This window comes from Neodiprion pinetum, chromosome 1, assembly GCF_021155775.2.
Source record: "Neodiprion pinetum isolate iyNeoPine1 chromosome 1, iyNeoPine1.2, whole genome shotgun sequence".
NCBI lineage: Eukaryota > Metazoa > Arthropoda > Insecta > Hymenoptera > Diprionidae > Neodiprion > Neodiprion pinetum.
Window position 1 is genome coordinate 13,753,466 of NC_060232.1, and position 20,891 is coordinate 13,774,356.

The 20,891-nt window shown below is 33.5% G+C and overlaps 1 protein-coding gene across 13 annotated transcripts in view; it reads left to right on the forward strand.

The window, feature by feature from the left end:
• Positions 1–19,457, forward strand: part of Unc-115a (Uncoordinated 115a) — a 41,018-nt gene extending 21,561 nt beyond the window's left edge. For 3 of the 13 annotated variants that reach the window (XM_046613880.2, XM_046613827.1, XM_046613864.1), the window contains 7 exons: positions 494–755; positions 1,794–1,880; positions 4,894–4,994; positions 8,362–8,431; positions 11,538–11,620; positions 15,688–15,891; positions 17,002–19,457. In XM_046613880.2, coding sequence (XP_046469836.1) covers positions 494–755; positions 1,794–1,880; positions 4,894–4,994; positions 8,362–8,431; positions 11,538–11,620; positions 15,688–15,891; positions 17,002–17,115 — 921 coding nt within the window. In that variant the 3' untranslated portion in view covers positions 17,116–19,457. Of the gene's footprint in view, positions 1–493; positions 756–1,793; positions 1,881–4,893; positions 4,999–7,009; positions 7,503–7,744; positions 7,843–8,361; positions 8,432–11,537; positions 11,621–15,687; positions 15,892–17,001 lie in introns of those variants that run through there. The other 10 variants (XM_046613846.1, XM_046613929.1, XM_046613837.1 and 7 more) reach the window with 8 other exon arrangements.
• Positions 19,458–20,891: the final 1,434 nt, after the last annotated feature.

The window sequence follows — 20,891 nt, forward strand, 5'->3', positions numbered from 1 at the left end:
TGTAAACAGTAAGAAGGAAAAATCGGCTCACTCCGGGTCTAAGCTTGAAAATTTTTATACATAATGCAGGATTTTTCAGAATTTTTTTAAATTTATAATTTTGGTCGGTCGATAAAATCGTTTCTAAAAATTGTAGAAAATTCAAATTGAGTCGAAAAAAATAAAAAATAAAAAACTGAGTACCTTTCAAACTGAGAACAATCATAGAAAAAATCGCGCACCAAATCTAAGAGGTCAAGGGTAAAACCCAGGTTGAATTGTCGTGGAATGCCTCATATATAAATAACAGAGATGAGAGGGTCTGGTTTCCTATCAAGAAGCAGCATCTAATTACTTTTGTAGTCAACTAACATTCTTTTCTGAGCAATAAATTTTTGGTGCATAGAGTGATCTGTAAAACTACCATAACATATCACCACAAAATTAAAAACTTTGTTTTGTTTTGTCAGGAAATGGTAGTGGATAATGTAATACTGTTTTAAAAATGTTTCAGGGTGTACCAGTCTCGGATGACGAAGATGAGGTGGATAACAAGGGATATATCCAAGAAGCTGAGCAAAAATTGAAGAAGGAGCAGGCTGAGTTGAGCAAAATTGATACAGGAATAGCCAAAGTCTTTTTGCAGGACCGTGAAAAAGATAGGGAAAATTTACGACATAGAGCAGCAAATGTCGACCCAAGGAATGCTTCGAGAACACCTTCTGCTGCTCGAGAACCGGCTTATCGGTTACGTTACGAAAGTCCCGTTGGCGCTTGTGAGTTTCTTTTGAATATTCAGTGTCTGCCTAAAAACTTTTGACCCATTTTGAAGTAAAGCATATTTGATCCCACTAAGGATTTTGTCTCCTTTCTTCCTTCTTAAAGTAAGAATGAAACAAATGAAATAGTGCGTACGCGCAACAATCCTTGAGTCTGTAAGCAGGTTAACACTATTTAAGTTTACAGTTACTTTCATTGAGATAAATTTCTAGAAACGAATTGGTATTAATCATTTCCAGTTCTTACTTCTCAATTTTCTTGTTTTTCAGTGCTGCATTGCACGGATCGGAAAGTGTAGAATCTGTTACATTCGTTCATTATTTAACGAGATTCATTAATTTATCTTCTATATCTTTATAGCAGAAGTTTGTAAACATCTCCAACGGAATATGTCTTAATTTCATTTTCAAAATACATCTGATACCTTGAATTCTTTATTATAAATTCGAAATAACTGAGCAATCTCAATAAATTGAATCATACTGTCATTTATTAAAATTGAAAAATCTCAAAACTATTGGGGACACGTATCACTGGTTGTTAGAGATATGATCTCTTAGTAAGAACTATAAATTTGTCAGGAAAGTCAGCTCAAAAAAAAAAAAAAAAGAAAGGAAAAAACAGTATATCGTGTTACAAATGTGGAAAGTGGGTGATTTTTAACAAGTGTGAAGTTTGCAACGTGTGCCAAGGCAAGCGTTGCAATTACATGAGTCCGATACCACTCATCCGCACGTGTAACACGCTCTTTTTTGCAACGGTTGTGAAGGAAAGTTTGTTCCGAGGAGTACCGAAGGTAGGGGTTAGGTAACTTATGATCAATGACAGTGCGTAAAATTCTTTCATTTGAAAGTGCGCATGCGCCACAGAAAGCCCTAGTGTGTATAATACAGTATTTTAATTTCTCGCATGCACCAACGTTGTTTTGCCCCACTTTTTGAATATGGGGCACATGACTCACGCTCTACAGGCTTCATAAATCGGACTTTCCAAACATCTGTTGTATCAACTAATATTTATAATACATTTTCCAGCACCTTCGAGGAATATAGATCATGCTCGTCCATGGGAGGATGAAGATGGTGTTAGTTACAGATCTAGTGTCGGGCCTAGTTACAATGGTGAGTTTTATAAACAGAAATAATAGCTAAAAATATACTGATAATCATGTGTTTAACCATCAACATATTATCATCTCATACATGTCCACACGTTCGCACATGACACTAACAACTCACTTTATTATTGGATGTTTTATAACTGAAAGTCAGAGGTATTGTTAACTAGCAAAATATGTTGTGTGTTTCTCCAAATGATTTACATGTTGGAAAAAAAAATGAATCAGAGAATATCGACAAAATTGTTATCTTGTGTGGCATGGTTATTGGAAAATTGTAAAAAGAGCAGAATATTCGGTCTACTTTGAGGTAGGTATGTGCCTTGGAGTTCGTAAAATGAGGCAAAACAAGAAGAACTGAATTCGATGCATACCTCTGATGATCAGGCCGAGTGTAACGTTAAATATAGACATTCAACCATCGTAAGTTAACAATGCCTTTAAAAAGGCAGTAGGGTATTCAAAATGATACGTAGATGGTATTAGACCAAGTCCAGTAGCACGAAAAACCACGCAGGTACGCCCAGTAAAAACTCACAGGTGATGTATACCGCCTCTGCATGATATTTTGCTGTATTTGTAAAATCTAATTTCACTACATAACAATGTACTCAGTTTTTACAGTCCTATTCACATTAAATCTTGTTATTTAGAATCAACAGTGTAGTAAGTTTTACGCATTATGGAGTAATCAGTTTCTATTCTAAATTGAAATCGGAATCGGCTCTTGACTTCCGATCTGTAAAAAGCATATTAATATCTAACTTGGCAATTTTATCAACGAAATTAATCAATTGTCATTATCAATAATACATTAGTGTTACAGGAAATTTGTTTTGGTGTATTTTAACCTTGAATAATTAAGTCGGTCAAAGAAGTTAGGGAAACAATTATTTTAAAATAACATTTTCAAATGTAACACTTGTATTAGTCGTTTTACGCTTTTACCACCATTCTTTGCTAGCACATCAGCAAACTTATTCTTTATTGTTCTATTCTTGTATCTGAATGTTTCATATGTTTGGAAACATTATCACACAGACGAAAAACATTTGTACTAGCATGCAGCATAACGATTCGCATGATAATGAAGTCTTTAAAATTTTTAGGAATTAAATATTTTCGGGTATTAAGGTTAATGCATTTCTGAAAGCAATAGTTTAGCGTTGTTTTTCAATTGTCTGTTATGTCTGCAGAAAAACCATGAACAATAGAGATAAGGAGGCTGCACTTCGGTATTCAAAAATGTCAGTAGAATTTCTGCCGATGGTTATACTTTCGGCCTGGTGCAGACCGCTGTTAAGTTTCTGGGCAGTGATTAGCTTGTGGCCTAACACATTACACAAAGAAATTGCGAAAGACTATAATACTAGATAGCAACTATAACAGCACCCAATCATTGCCTGGAAAACCAACAGCAATATCGTTACACTCAACGAAATTATACCTGTCTACTCACTGCAATTCTACAGATGATTTTCAGTGGCTACTTTCTATGGAGTTCGGCTTACTTGTTTCTATTTATCATGAAGAAAATTATCGTTTCATTATTTCACGCATATACAAAAGATTCAATTTTTAAATTACTTCATTTTGCTCTTTGAAATTTCTTGTCAGTCGATAGCCTATCTGCAATAGTTTCATGTACTTTTAATTTCATATCTCTTTTCACAATATGGTGGGGAAGAGTAAATTAAAGTCTTTAATCATACGTAAATCGACTGGAACTGACAACCAAAGCAGGGTGGCCACCCGTCTGGAAAACCGGGAAATGTCAGGGAATTTTGTATGTCAGGGAAAAGTCAGGGAAATGTCAGGGAATTGTCTGGTCGGTTAGGGACTTTTTATAGAACTCGCGGATTTCAAAAGCCTTGTCCATAAAATTGAGATGCTATCACCGCATCGTCCCAATTTTTCTTCTCTTCTTATTGACGATTATAAGCTTAGTTGTTGATTGTCACATGAATTCAGTAGTACGAGCAGACATCGGTCTGATTTATCTATGGCCATCACTGCGTGTGGAGACGCACGTTCACCGACGCCTAATAGTTTAGAAAAAACGAAGCCTCAGTTTTTTGGCAATATCTCAAACAGTAAAAGCGCTAGCGAAAATTTTAAAAAGATTCTTAAAAAGGAGGAAATTTCCAATAAAAAAGTATGAGCACTCGGAATTCTATCTTCAGTATTAGCAATTTTAATTTAACGCTGAACATAGGGCTCTGCGCAATTGTTAGGGCATAGACGCGCCGTGTCTAGACAGTACACCGCACAAAATAATTGTTTTGCTGTATTAAATATCAATTTAAAAATTTGGATAAATTTTGGTGTATTCTTAAAACTTAAAAGAAAAATGTCCCGTTGGAAAAAAATTTTTAAGTATATTTTTCAAAAAGTTACACATTCGTTAATTAGTCATAATTCTTCGAACCTCGATTTTCATTGCAAACAGCATAAATGTTCAAATAATAGCACTAAAAATATTTCGCTTCTCTGAGCCCCTTCTTAAATATATACTTAACAAGACCACGAAAATGGAAATTTTCATTTTTTGTCAACTTTCAAAAATCATAATGAACGGAATAAACAACTTTGAAAAACTTTTATAATTTTAATATATCTGGCCATACTTTACCTAGGTTACTGTAGGTTTTAGTGATTTCTGCACAAATTGTGCATCAAAATGTTAGGGAAAAATAATGATTTTAGTCAGGGAAAACCGGGAAATGTCAGGGAATTCCGTGATCGGAATTGAGTGGGCCACCCTGCAAAGTGAAATCATTTAATTTCACTGTATTATTTAATACAAAATCACTTTGGTTTCTGTAATTACAATTATTTACACCAACGTATTTCGTGCTATCTCTTGGAGTATCTTTATAGACTCACTATAATAATTATTTTATGTTAACCGATTTTTTTCGTCCAATTTACTGTAAAATCTCTACGCGCTATATTTTGTGTACTGTTTTGTCTCTATCTGTGTTTTTGTGTTTGTGTTGTGTGTGTGCGGGCAACAGCTGGGAGATCTTCTGTTCGCTCCCCGGCTCCCAGAAATTATCCACCTCTTGGTACTCAGCGAGCATCTACTCTGCCATCAGCCAGTAGGCATTACCATTCGGTAAGTTTGTACATTCTTCACTAACCCTGTCACTGCGTGCAACTCGAAATACTTTGAAATTTACCTAATTGGAAATTGATCAAAAATCATATTGTAGGCGGGTATACTACAATTGGAACAATAAATTGAAATCATTTGATTGATATAAAAGAAAGTGTTCAAAAAGTGTCAATTTTACCCAATGTGAAGAAATAGGTCTTATTATAGTAGTTTTGGAGTTTTAAGATGGTTGAGTCTAGAGGTCATAGTTGAATTGAATATAAGAAATGATGGAATATTCATGAAATTCATATTACAGTGTTACAAGTAGCATTTTCGCTGACATTTATGACCTGTTTGCAGAAGTTATATTTAGGTTTGTAACCGAAAGTGTACAGATTCTTGGGTATATTAAAACCTACAAGAATCTGTATCATTGATACGATATAATTATTAAGAAATCAACATGGATAAGTTAACGTGTAATTTACAGTCGCTCCTTTGTGAAAACATTATGCGTAAAATATTGCTAGTTCCTTTATGATGAACTTTGATAGAATTTTTTGAAGTATGTTTTATTGTAGTAAGTCAAGAGTTTGTTGAGGAAAATCATACAAATCTGGTAAAGCCAATCTAAATTTTTATAAAATTGTGATTTAATGTACTTCCGCTAGATTGACCTCAAATTATTACTATTTTTTTTTTTTTTTACCCACTCCAATGATTTTTTGATTTTTACCAGTAGTTACTTCATTACCGTAGGGTTTACTGTTGCATTTTTCACAGTAGGCAAATAATTAGCTTTTATCGAACCCTAGTATTGTTTTAAAAAATAGGTCATTGTTATCGCACCATTTTGTAGAATTGACACAAATTATTAATGTCTTCATTCAGGATTTGAGTAAACTTAAAAGAAAGTCTCGGTTGCAGCTGTGGCAGAGTTATAAAATAAGTATAGTTCAATTACATACTTACCACAGGATTAATGTCGTGTATAATAGCGCTATTTGGTTTAGATGCTGTAAATATAATAATTTCTCGACACTTATGCGAAATTTAAGTATACCTTGAGTCTTCTGTTAGTTTTGATACGTCGCATCCTGTAGCAGACCCATCATAGGCACTATGATGTATCTGAGCAGCCTGTGGCGCACCTACTGCAGCGCATCCCGTCCAAATCGAGCCTCGCGCATGTTGTCTACGCCCATGGTAAGCTTGCTACAGGATGTCGAGTGTTAGACGTCACAGAAAACTCGCAGTATAATATACGTAGTTGTTTGACTCTGTAATTGAATTGCATTTACTCGCACATATGCATCCATAATTAAATAAATAAGAATCGGCATGTATGATTTGAGAAACTACGGTGCAAGGTAACGGAAAAAGAGTTGCAGTGTTCTAAACTTACATCCGTACAGATTATGACATTGTCTCTGTAAAAATTGATTATACCTTGCAATTTGTTAACGAACAATTTTGGTAATACGAAAATTACGACATTTTTTATTGAGCTCCTTCTATACAACCAAGGCCCTTGGCATTCCTGGTTTTACCGTGTCCCCTATAGTTTCCCCCGCCACTACGTGACGCCAGTAGTCACCTGCTCACAATGCTGGGTCTCCATTGGTTATGTGAACGTTGGAAACAACGCAGAGAGCAGATTTGCGGGGGGCGGGAGGCATAGGGGGTGAAGCAGGTGACTATTAGCGCCTGGAACATTAACGGGATGTCCTGCTATACGAGAACCTAGATGAGTGCCAGAGGCCTGATACAACCACCAATTTATATCATTACAAATGCAGTAAACTTTGTCCATTTGATTTAGTGGTGCCATATGTTACAGAAAGTGGTATGTGTCAAAGGTACATATACCCTCTAGATGTGCTAAGAGTCGATTTGAATATTTTCAGTACGATGTTGAGAAATTCAAATTACTGAAGAACCCTTGCGAACAGTGCGATTACACCGAATCGATAACCCGTGCAACTTCTGCTATTACCTGCTTTGCCGATTTCAGTAATTCATGTGTGATACAGGTAGGCACGGAGCGGTGGGACAAATGATTCAAGGATGAATGGGCTGTATGCGCTGAATGAAAAGTTAGGAAACGAGCGGACATGTTTCTTATCTTTCCAACAATGTCAGGTGTGCCATTGACAGTGAACTCGAATGCAACAACATCTCTGCTATATTCTGAAAATGATTCTCAGTAAACTCGAGTAACATAAACTGTGACATCAACAATTTGCCAAACGCTTTTATAATTATAGAACATTGATAATGCCTAAAGTCTGGTGCTTTTATCTGATTCTAATGTTTTTGGACTATTTTACTTTGTGACCATATTCCCACGAATACTGTGAAAAATATTGGAAAAGAACTGTGAAATCGTAGAAAACAAACTGTAAAATCTTATATTATAACATAGTTCAAACGCCTCAATGTGGTTGTTGAATTAACAAAAAACTTAGCTACATATATAGGTGAAACATATTTGTATTACGTTTATTAAAAGTTTTACCATCCGAAGTCCGTATTGAGTTTGAAAACTCTATTTGTTGTTATTAAAGTTTATTGTTTTGAATGGATGCTTGGTATCCGTAAGTCGTTGTAAAAATTATATAAGAATCAAAAACACGAAAGCTATTTTTAGATCTGAAGGAGTAAGTTTTCGTGATGCGTGTGAAATTGCGAACGTTGGGACATTTGTATGGGAGATTAGGAATGAAACGTTGTTAAAACTAATTGCTTCTTGTGGTGATTAAAACCAGTTGTGAGCTCTCTTCGACACATTCCGAAGCCGGGATATGGTCTGGCACCGCGAAGTCACACCTTTTCTTCAACTGGTGGTTCCGTTTCCGCCCTCCCCGTAAGTCGCAACGCCGCTATAAGGGGCCTCTACATACAGATATTAATTGGGCAATCATTAGCTCAATTTTTACTTTTATTCTACGATACTCTAACCTGTTGCCTTCCTCATACTCCAATAATGCTGTTACAGAAAGTATTAGAATTCTACTATCTACCAACACAGTTATCCCTATGAGTAGGTATTATTTAGATGGTTGATTTGCATTATTAAACATTAATTCAGACACGACGTGCTTCATTATTTTATTTGAGCCTGAGGAAAACAACTTGAAGAATGTTGATTTTCTTTGCTACTGAAGTATCAGTAGAAAATATTTTATATTTCATGGAATATTTTGAGAGTCGAAACGAATGAATTATGTTTATTCTGAGAACCTCACCAAAAATATCTATGTACTCACACTTTGTGGCTAGAAGTCCTTTAAGCTACATGTAGCGTTACGTTTTTGAAAGTAAATAGCATGTGGATGACTTACATCAATTTTAATTGTTGATTGGTATTTTAATTGTTATTCAGGGTGACTATTCATTCAGTGGAATGGGCGATAAAACGCACAGCACAGATTTTTCGTCTGGGAAATCCGACAGTGAGTAAAAATTTTGAATTTTAATGATTTTTAAATTTTTCACTAATATTTTGATTTCATATCTTTTACCAATTAAACTACTGTTATTTGAACTTCTAAAACAACTCATCTGACGTTTGAAAATCTTGATACTGAAAATTCATTTACATGGGGTGATTGTGAGATTACTCAATAAGGGATTTATTGCTTTTTAACTATTTTCCAGCACTGGGGAAATTGAATGTTTCGCTGATATAGTTGAGTAAAATTAATTTATTAAGTATTTGTGTAAAAAATCAAGGTCCCTGTACTATAGAAAATTACAAAAGCAATAAAATTCCGTAAGATGATTGATTGACCTTGCATAGAATACCCCACCTTGAACATGACAAATATGAAATTAGAATCTGTGTCTGACAATCAGTTTATCAAGATTTTACAAATGTCTGTCCCACTGTATTTATATTTGGAAATTACATGCTTTTATTCATTTATTTTGCTGAAGCCTGACTGGCCAAAACCTTTATCTCTATAAAGCCTATAATGAAAAATTAAAATATTGGGTAGTTCAGAACTAGGAGCTAATTTAGTGCTAATTAAATGCCGTGACGCCGACTTTGGAGCTTGATCACTTATGGTCAAAACCGGTGAAAAATATAGGATAAGATTAATCCTCCACCGGCCAACATGGACGATATCGTCCACTCTGAGCTTCTCACTTATCCACATCTCGGTCATTTTTCATTGTTTAATAATTTCTACTAATTAACTAATCGAAAATTTCGTGATGCGAACTATTGGATTATCAAGTAGTAAATAAATGCTATAACGTCGATATAACATCTTCATTCCTTCAAAAATCGAGTTAATAATTTTTTTTTAAATAATGAATTCTCTTTCCGGTGAGGATAGCGATATTAAAAAAAAAAAAAAAAAATAATTAAAAAATTTTACCTCAAAATTTTATCTGATATGAAAAATAACGTTCCATGTATATCAAAATATTGGTCACATACTCTTGAAAAAAAAGTTGACTTGAATCATAAATTTTACCATGGAAAGATGGTGTAATTATCGAATATGTAAAAAAATGTGAAACATGGATTAACCTCTACGGAATTCAACATATAAATGTAAAAATTTGTGCGCATTCCAGATAAACATTGAAAAAAATGTTCCATTACTGTTGGAGTGAAATTTTTGGATAATACAAATGTTTGGATTTTAGAATTCTGACTCAATTGTTAATCAAATGCGGACATATTTTTGTTATCGAACAGTACATGTGCCATTTTATTAATTCTCACCCAGTGATCTGGCACAAATGGGGTATTCTAGTTTAGAACTTTCATGAAATCGCTGTTTTCTTCTCATTTTCTTATAGTACATTGTATAGTATAAACATATTAAATAGCTCTTGAGTTTTATATTTTGATTTTTGATTATTGTTAATTTTCAACAATGTACAGTGGCAGCTTAATCTCACCATGATCGCCACTGGTTTTGTTCATAAGGGATGGAGCTCTAACATCAGGGTCATGGCATTTAATTAGCACTTCATTAGCTCCTGGTTTTGGGCTAATATTTTAATTTTTCATTCGAGACGGTACTAGCTTTATAGAGGTAAAACATATTATAATTTAAAAAATGGTATTACATTTTATTCAAGAGATTTTTGCTTTTTAAATTAATTCAAATCTAACGAAATTTCTCTTCTTTGTCACCAAATTAATTTACATTATCTCATTATTATCTCTGTTCTCATAGCGTTTAATATTTTTAAAAGCTTGTATTAAAGCTGTTCCATGCGTAGCAGATCAATGAGGCCTTGAACAACTGTTTTCAATTTTTGTATGATGGTAGTTCTTAAGGAATAACTTTATTGAGCCAATGCTAGACCTGGTATTAAAAAATTCATCACAATATTTTTAATTGAAAACCTAAGTAAGATATTGTCAACAAATTGATATTCGTACAGTATTATTAATATTAGAAGAATTTTGCAGTATCGGGTCTGTGTTTTGACTTGAAAATCTAACTACTGAAAACTATTAGCATGCAAAATTGAAAAAATATTCTTAGCATGACCGATTCGATTTATGAATCTTAAGAGTTTAGCTGCCACTTTGTCAATTCTTGGAATTTATCATGAATATTAGCTCAACTATACACAGAGGCCTGTAGTTATTTCAAAAATATCGTATCCTACTTTTTCAATAATGGCCTCATGGAAAGAAACCCTGAACTTGGGTGTAAATGTGTACCCCTAATTGGGTGTTACGTCGAAGCGATTGAAGTGTCAATATCATTCGAAATCATTTCGCAATCTCTGAAATCACTTTGTAATCTTCAAAATGATACTGATATCGGTAATATTAAAATAAAATTCTGTATTAGTAAACATCAGGGTAATCGTTGGTAGTTATAAAAAATTATTCAGGATTACAGAAATCTCTTTGTACTCTTAAGAAACCATACGGAATGTTAGAAATCAAAGTAACATTTTGTCACAATTGTAACAATTGTTGTCACATTTAGAGTACTAATACCAATTTCGTCCTATAAATATTGCCAACACTATTCAATTTCGAAAAGGATGTATTTTACTCACTACTTATAACAAGTTGGATACTGCCTGAATTCATTTGATTTATATAGTTCTTATACATCCATATTACAAGCTCAATCTCTAGAATCAGAGGTGCAAAGAATGAGTTAGTCCTACCTTCTACCTATTATTTATTAACTGAATATTACAATCATCTCCAATTAGTTCTTCGAACAAGTATGGTTGAGTGGATATTCTTCGGTAATCAAAGAATAACATTAAAAAAGATTGATAGAACCTCTTTGTGTTTGATTTAGGGTTTGCTTCTTCAGTCGTATTTCAAATTTTACCCGCAGCTAATCTTAGAAACAAGTAATGTGACTATCAGCTTTTCGAAGATGGGTATAAGTGATGATTCAATTTAATATGGTAGTGATGACATGAACCGTTAATCTGGAACTGTATTTTTATGACTTCCAGTCACAAAAGTGATACAAAAAATGAATCCAATATGATAAAATTGGAGTTTTTATAATGGTTTGACATGATTTTCTTCTCCCATTTTTCCCATGCATTTAGTATCGACAGGCAGCATCACGGACGTGGACCGACGGGCATTGGTATGTACTACAGCGCCCTACTTCTCCCGGCGCATTAGCATGGTTTGTAGCTTGCTATTTGCACTTGCAATGTAATGTACATTTATTCATCAATATTTTACGTCAAACTTGAATTTAATCAATTTCAACATAGGGTTTGACATAATTATTTTTGCAAAGCTAAATGAGAGTAAATTTTCATGTAGGGCGAATATATTACTGGAATCAATTATTATTGATCAAGCCTTTTATACGCTGTCCAGTTTGATATAACTGATCGTTCTTTTAAGTTATTTATATAGATTACTTCGGCTTCACGCTTGCAAAAAATTTCTGTTATAGTTCTTGCATTGTACAAATTAATTGGTCTCGGCATATTTGAACACACATACTACACAAGAAAATGTATATTATCTATATATATTTTGCATGAATGGTGCTTGTAAATTCGCAAATATTAAGGCAATGCTTCGTCAAAAAATCGTGCACGTTAACGTATGATGTACATGGCATGCATAGCATGATATAGCACTTGAGTTGATGGTCTTTTTCATGATTCTGTTTGTGAAAAATAGTATTTGTAAATTTCACATTCTGTTAATCGCTATTTTCCGTATTTATCGTCAATCGAAGAAGTAGAATTGTTCGAAAAAAGACGTTCGTGAGAAAATAATGAGCATAGTTGAGCTCTAATTATGTACACAGAGATATGCATGTCCAAAGGTAGCGTACGAAGTACTAAAGTGATTCTTGTACGTATATATATAATTTTTTTAAATCACTGTATATCACTAATAAATCCATGTACAGATTGAAATGAACTTCAGGGCTCGTAGTGCGTCATTTTTCTCACTCAAGTTACTCTTTTTTCTCAACTCAATTTTTTTTTGTCACTTTTCCAACTATTTGGGGATAATGTAGATCAATTTTCAGAGAGTTCCCGGGAAAACATAAGTCCTATGTAACAACAATTTAGTAATCCATTTTTGTGTCAAACCACACGCGAATTTTTTTTTATATTTCCTCTGGTTTAAATATAAAAATATATATTATATCCGGGGCATTCCATGCATGAGGTCTCAATCGAGATTGAAATTTCGTATTTTAGATTGGTTCCCAAACTTGTTATGTAAAAGCACTTGTCGAGAAACAAGCCCATAATTTTGCAATGAGTTTTTCAACCAATCGCGTCCGAGATATGAATTAATTTGCTATTTCAGATGCGCCCATGTTAAAAAATCTGAAGTAATTCAGAAAAACCCAGTGACATATAACAACATCTTTGAGCCCCAACAGAAAATAAAGATTTCGTAACAGCAGAGGTTACATTTTAAAATGATATATATTTCGAAGGCAATAAAAAAATCCATCTCTTAATAATCATCGGCACACAAAACAAAAAAAGTGGTCTGTACATTTAACCAGTCCCATCTAGGATTATGTATTTCGATGCGCTGAATCCAAATCTGAGGTCCGTTTGGCCCGTACACCCTCAAAATTTTGAGTAAAATGTAAAAACCGGTAAAATGGCTAAAAATCGTGAAAAATTGGAGTTATGAAAATGGAAAAAATTTTCTTTAACCAGATCAAGTATGTTTCTTATGTATTTTGATGCGCTGAATCCGAATCCGAAGTTCTTTGGTTCCGTACACCTTCCAAATTTGAATAAATTGCGAAAAAACGCTAAAAATAGTAAAAAATCGTAAGAAATACCCATGAAATAGCAGAAAATATCAAAAAATAATATTGTTCTCACCCACAGCAATAAACTAAACATGATTATTTCCGAATTATACTATAAAATTTATGCATTGTAATAGAAATGTAAAACAAGAACGACCTTCATTGATTCTACGCTGTTCTCCGTTTGTATCGAACCCTTTCTTCTTCGAATGATCTATGCAGCGGGGCCCTCTTTCGTTTTGTACTTTCTCTCGTTATTTCTCTCTTTAGGGTCCACCAAAATCGGCCATCCTGTTGACGTTCCACCTTCCTTGATACCGATTCTCCATTTCACTTATGTCTTGATGAAATTGTTCTCCTTGTTCTTCACCGTAGTCTCCAAGGTTTTGAGGAAAGTAGTCGAGATGAGAGTGAAGAAAATGCAATTGAGGATTTCATCCAAAACTGTCTTCAAATTCACACAAATTCGGAGTTTATTTGAAGACGAAAATTTCTTTGTAAAAATGAACAATAGTGAGAAAGCCGCTTGGCAAAGTTTTAAAAATGTTTCTCAGAATTTTTTGGGGAATAAAAAAAGTGAGAATTACCAGAATTTGATTGGAAGGTTATTAGGAAATTTGAGAAATTTGGAGTGCTTGATGAATCTTAAATTGCACTTCCTTCACTCTCATCTCGACTAATTTCCTTCAAACCTTGGAGACTACAGTGAAGAAAGAACAAGGAGAACGATTTCATCAAAACATAACTGAAATGGAGAATCGGTATCAAGGAAGGTGGAACGTCAACATGATGGCCGATTTTGGTGGACCCTAAAGAGAGAAATAACGAGAGAAAGTATAAAACGAAAGAGGGCCCCGCTGCATAGATCATTCGAAGAAGAAAGGGTTCGATACAAACGGAGAACAGTGTGGAATCAATGAAGGTCGTTCTTGTTTTACATTTTCATTACAATCCATAAATTTTATAGTATAATTCGGAAGTAATCATGTTTAGTTTACTGCTGTGGATGAGAACAATATTATTTTTTGATATTTGCTGCTACTTCATGGGTATTTCTTACGATTTTTTGCTATTTTTAGCGTTTTTTCGCAATTTATTCAAATTTGGAAGGTGTACGGAACCAAAGAACTTCGGATTCGGATTCAGCGCATCAAAATATATAAGAAACATACTTGGTCTGGTTAGTGAAAATTTTTTCCATTTTCATAACTCCAATTTTTCACGATTTTTAGCCATTCTTAGTGGTTTTTTGCAATTTACTCAAAATTTTGAGAGTGTACGGGCCAAACGGACCTCTGATTTGGATTCAGCACATCGAAATACATAACCCTAGATGGGACTGGTCAAATGTACAGACCACTTTTTTTTTTGTGTGCCGGTGTAATAATCAAAGATTTTGTTTTAATTTATTCAAGCGCTAACAGAAGGTGAATACATATTTGTTATTTTTTCGATACATGTGTGTCGTTTTCAAATGTAACCTTTGCTGTTTTCAAAATTCCATCTTGTATCAAGGCTCAAAATCTTTATTATATTTCACTAGATTTTCTTGAATTTTTTCCGATTATAAAAAACTTAGCGCTTTTAAGATAGCAAATACAACCATATATCAAATGGGATTGGTTAAGAAAATGATGAAAAATGATTGGACTGTTTTTCGACAAATGCTGTTACATAAGTATAAAATTTTTTAGCAGATCTGAAATATGACCTTACGCTTGTTATTAAGATTTCGTGGAGTGCCCCAGCTATAAAGTCGTTTTCTGCATTCATTATTTTATTTGAATTTCATGAATTGAATAGAGCTGTACCGATGCAATTAATGATTCGATTATTTTTTGTAACCGAATATTATTACTATTATAATAATCTTATTAGTGCATGATCTGATTATTATACATGATTATTGTTAGAGTTAGACCGATATTAAATATAAGATGCAATACAATTAATTTGCCGAAATACCTAAGTGTTTGGTATTTTTTTATCACTTTTGTTGAGCAAGTAGACCGCTATGAGCTCTGGAATTTTCAACCAAATAAAAGCTATCATTTTAACTGTACAAATGGTTATTCTTATTAGCATTATGAGACTGTTTTGGGGCAATTTAGTGAAATATGTTATTTTCTTCGATTAATTAAAATCGGGAATGTTGGTTTTATTCTCCACCTAGAGTGGTCAAAATGTGTTATGCAAGTTCAGTTTATTCACTGTTCACAAATTGATCAAACTTGTAACTTTCTTATATATTGTACTGTATAAAGTAGTTTGGACTCACGTTTTTTTTTTGGTTTCCGATTCTTATTCAAAAATTGAAGCTGTTAGTGTTAAACTTGTCTAGTTTTATAATCGAGTGCAATATGATGCATGTGAATCTGATCAGATTATTTACAAAATATTTCGGTAAATTCATAATACACATTTATTTGTTTATTAATTGTGATTAGAATGACGGTGGGGTAATTCCATCATCCACTACGTACACGGGTGGTCTGGGATCCGTCACAGTAAATCATGGTGGACATCATGTAAGGCGCTCGTTACCAGACATGGGAGCAAATCCAGGAGAGCCACCGAAGCTTTATCCTTATCATCTCCTTTTAATCACCAATTACAGGCTGCCTGGTGATGTAGACCGCTGCAATCTAGAGGTGAGTTCTGAATGCAATTTCTTAATACTAGATTTGTTTATAATACTAGAATGTATTACAAAATATGCAAGTGATAATTGATATTTCTTTTTCTTGAGTGAAACTATATGAAACATTATCTACATGCCGCACCCCATTGTTGAATCAAAAGTTTTTTTTCTATAGATCCCATACTTCGTACGGGCCGTAGGGCCGTATGATCAATTTACTACCGACTACTTATAAATATCTGGATTACCAACTACATACTTATGGGGAAATACAAATTTACTTATTGACTTCGATTTTGTTTTTCTATCAAAATTTAACTATGGGATAGTTGAAAGTCAAGTAATTTCAACCCATGATATCGTGGATTCGAAAAGTCTTATGAACAGAAATAACACAGTCATAGGATTTGTTGTAAAACTGAAGTTTTGAAGAAAAATATTTTGTAATTCTGCAACGATGGTTTGGTTTCCAACAATCGATCTCAAACGGAAAATTTGGGTACATTTAATTTTTGTTTTTTTCTTCCCCGAAATTTCTTGATAAATACCGAAAATTTCAAGTGCCTCACAATTCTGGTATTTTTAACGGTCCAAAAGTGATAATTTTTTTGGTTCATGAAAATGCCATAAAAGTATGCCTGAAAATTTCAGGCGACGAATGTTTCATCGCTTACTGCATGTTTTCCAATTTGTGAAGTACAACTTTTCAGCTGTCATTCATTGTTTGAAATTCTCTGCGATGTTTGACGTTATCGCAGACGTCAACAAGTGGTTAATTTGGCTGAGTTTGATGGGCCAGCCTAAGAACTTCCCGAATTTTCGAGGTCACAAAACATTAACGAATGAAGTAGAAAAAAAATTATAGTGTGCATCACGTGTGGAGGGCGACTTTCCTTGTGTAATCACCACCTTTCCACTTGTAATCGACTTCTTTCCGTCTTTGATACACAATGTTCTATTTCATTATCCATGGTTTGGTATTTTGCCTGTTGCAAGGGCATTTATGAAAGGTTTAGGGTATGGCATGTGACACTGTTTTGTATAGTTTTATGTATAGTTTTGTAGCACTTGTATTATTTAATATTCGAATACTTGAAATGTTTGTTTTTTTCTTATTCAGCGGCACCTATCCGACGCCGAATTTGAAGCCATTCTACAATTCACTCGTGCTGAGTTTTACCGGCTGCCACAATGGCGTCGCAACGAGATTAAACGAAAAGCACGACTCTTCTAATTCTTTGAAAAAAATGATTAATTATTATTATTTAGTAATCAAACAATTTTTCAGAATAATTATTTGTGCAGAGTGTATTTTTGAGTGCAACAGTCTGGTTTATGTAACAATTAAAAGTTGATATCGTATTGTGCAGAACGTGTCAGGGAGTACTGAATGATAACTTTGATTTGTTTGTAGGTACATTAGATAATTATTCTCTACAACTCAGTTCTTCAGTCTGATGTTTCACAGTTATCTGAATTTTAGTGGACACGCAATACATTAACTATATTTCCATACTATTATTTGTATTTTTCGCTAATCCTTATTGTCAATTTCATATTACTTTCCACGTTGAACGTAAAATAATACGTTTAGTGTATATTTTCGAATTTAGAGATCTAAAGGACATGTTGACAAAAAAACGAAACGTATCAGATCCCTTTTAACCGTTGTAATTTTATTATTCACGCAGGTTTGCCCATATTGGAAATAAAATTTAACAATGCGTACATAAATACATGAATTAGTTTTTTAATTACGACACTTTGTATCAGGTAGACTTCACCGAGTGCTATAAAAGTTGAATTAGTGTCACCTTGATATCTTAATTTACTTAATAATACGAAATTCGTAATTTCGAATTGAATGCAGTACTAAAATAACCGTTTTATTGGGCCGTCACATTTTTCTGCTATAGTTCATATTTTTTTATTAACAAATTCAGAGGTATAATAATTACTAGTACCAACTCATGTATTTTTCATACTATTAGCACTCTATGAAGATTGTTTTACTTATAAGTTGTTAAATGCAGTTATCGATTTATCCGGTGTTGCGATTGCGGCTGAAACGCTGTCTTTCAATGACATGGCTTTGCAATTAATAAATAAATGAATAAACTAAGAGAAAATGTTACAATACAATTATTAGTTACTGTAAATAAAATGGGTAACGTAAGAAAGAAAGGGAATATGCATATGCTATGCTTAACCGGCATACCCAAACACACTCCTTCATGAATGATGAAATATATTATCTAAAAATTCTATTAGATAATGATCATAGTAATTATAGCTGATACTTTTAATAACTATTACACGTTACTGTAACCAAAATGAAATAAAATGTTAAAAACTGAAGAATATTGGATAGGAAACACGCAGCTTGCAGAATGATACTATAAAAAAAAGTGTTTAAACATCAATTAACGATATTGTCAAACCGCAAGCTAAGCGTACAAGGATATGGGTCATGCTTTAAAACTCATTTTCCGGGGATAAAAGAACTAAATTAATTATATAAATATTTGACTGATGAGTCAGAGCCACTTTAATCGAACGTTGAGGCTCTGGTAGCGCAACTAGTATCACATTTGCAATACAATAGTTACATAAATTTTTAAATAAATATAAACGTTGCATACATAAAAAATTTCATAATTGTCCTTTTGCAAATATCGCAAGTCGAAGACGCGAGCTTAATTATATCATTAATGTGCAAGATGATTAATTTTTGGTGTTGAGAGTTTGAAGGTTTAATTCTAAGATTTCGTAGACCTAATTTATTTGGCAAATTATATCATATGAAAGTTCAACATTTTACTCAAGGTGTTCCAGCAATGACGCTATATTTAACATTCTTGATCTCTGCGACCAATGTTATATAACGAACAAGTATTTCATTGCAATTTGGAAGATCAGCATCGTGGGTGAAGAGTTCAATAGCTAAATATAAGCTAAGACTGTGAGTTATTTTATTTAATTCTTTTGATGGACTTCAAATGTATTTTTAAATTTATTTCTGAGTCACTGCAATGTCAAGAGGTTGATTTTTTGCACATGCTACGGTAGCGATTTGCTATGAAATATTATTATTTAACACGATTTATTAGCTAAATTCTGACTAGAGATATTTTTGAAAAGCAATTATATTACATGTAAGCTTATGAGTAATGTTAAGAAATACATTCAAAATTTTTATGACAACGTTGATATTTGTACCATATTTTGTGGCCACAACCCGAGAATATATTGTATGTCGCAGTTACAGAGCAGCTTTTGCAGATCTTATTCTACCAATAAGTGTTCAGCTGCAATTAGCAAGTATTACTCAGCTATGTATATCCAGTGACAATCGGCCAGTTTATCTGTGTTTTACGCAATTTCGGGATTTTAGGGTTCAAACTTATTCCTGTTACGGCTGCCAGCTACATACTTATTTGATTTTGGATCATAACTGCGGCATAGAGAATGTCAATATGCTTTTACTGTGATGTTAACAGATGTAACATATCCTGTATAAAAGCTCGTCGCTTCTGCTAGTCCGTGAAATACAATAAAGGCAAAAATTACACAGGATTTACCTTAATTCTCTGTTATATCCTAAAATCACTTACGCTCAGTTATGGAAGAACATGTTTTAACGAACTCTGGGGCAATAGCATAACCAAGGAAACTACAGACCAAGACATCGAATTCCTATCCAAGCCAATATATGGCAGCCACTTATATAGTGGTACTTATATGTAACTTATGTACTTATAAGTCCAAGACACATGACTAATATTTTCATCGCCAGCAAAAACATGGCCGGTATCGAAAGTCAATTTTTCGTGTTTCAATTTATGTTAAATTTTCGAGCCTTATTTGAAGTCAGTGCATTTTTATCGGCAAACTCAGACTTTTTCACGTAAAAGTAGTAGTTGCACATATTTGTTTGAAATTGGGGAACATGCAAGCCAAGTACACAAAAACAAAAAGTGTTATTGATAAATAGTATTCAAAAAAAAGGTCTTGCGATGTAAAGTAAATAATAATTGAACGTAATTTAATGCACGTCAATCCCTTGTTCCACTCATAAAACTTTTTTGAAAAGTGATGTAAATTAATTATGATTCTAAATTGGATATAAGAAGTTAACGACTGACATCTCCTAAAGATGGATTTTTCGTATTATTTATAATCAAATTTTTATCACTTATCACCAATTATGGACGCATGGTGTTATGCACAGTTGATCGCTCGAATGAATGCGTCAAAAGTCGATGCAAAAAGCTTGGACACGTGCAGGCTTTGAAGTACGATATCTCTGTCAAGAAAAGATAGAAGAAAGGTTGTAACATCTTTTGAAAGCTTCAGGAGTGTTCTGCTTCCAACAACTCATTGGTCTTTTCTGAGTCAAGATTCTGACGTTAGAACATCACCGCCAATAGGTTGAAAACTGTCTTTTTCAATTTTTTTTTTTTTTGAGAATGTTGCCATAAGTAGAGTTTATTTCATTGGAGAACAACATGAAAACTTTCCCCCAAAAAAATCAGAGTCTTACCCTAGATATAACTTATTGTTGAACTAATGCGGTTCGAAGTTACGTGGAACTTACAGATAAAAAAACGTCCGCACAGTGCGCGCGTATGCGCTCTCATGCGTGCGGATTTACCTGCACTGCTCGTAAATTGAGGATTTTAAAAATGGGGTTATATTTCGCGAAACAAATAAAAAAATTTATGTAACAGCATTTTTTTTTTTTTTTTTATTACAAATATTTTAGTATATTATCACAAGGAAACGAAGCACTGGTTTTAGACCACCCTTGCCGCCAGAAAAATAGGCTTCTTTTCATTCATAAAATCTGAACTATGGAAAAAAACTTGTTAATTTCTGGCGAAACGATAGTTTACATTTTGATGCTTGTTTAGTCCTAAAATTATTCAATGTTGAAGAAAAAGAAACGAGCAGAGGCCCTGAAGCGCAGCCATTTCTTAATATTTTTCAATAACTTTTTAACTGAACATG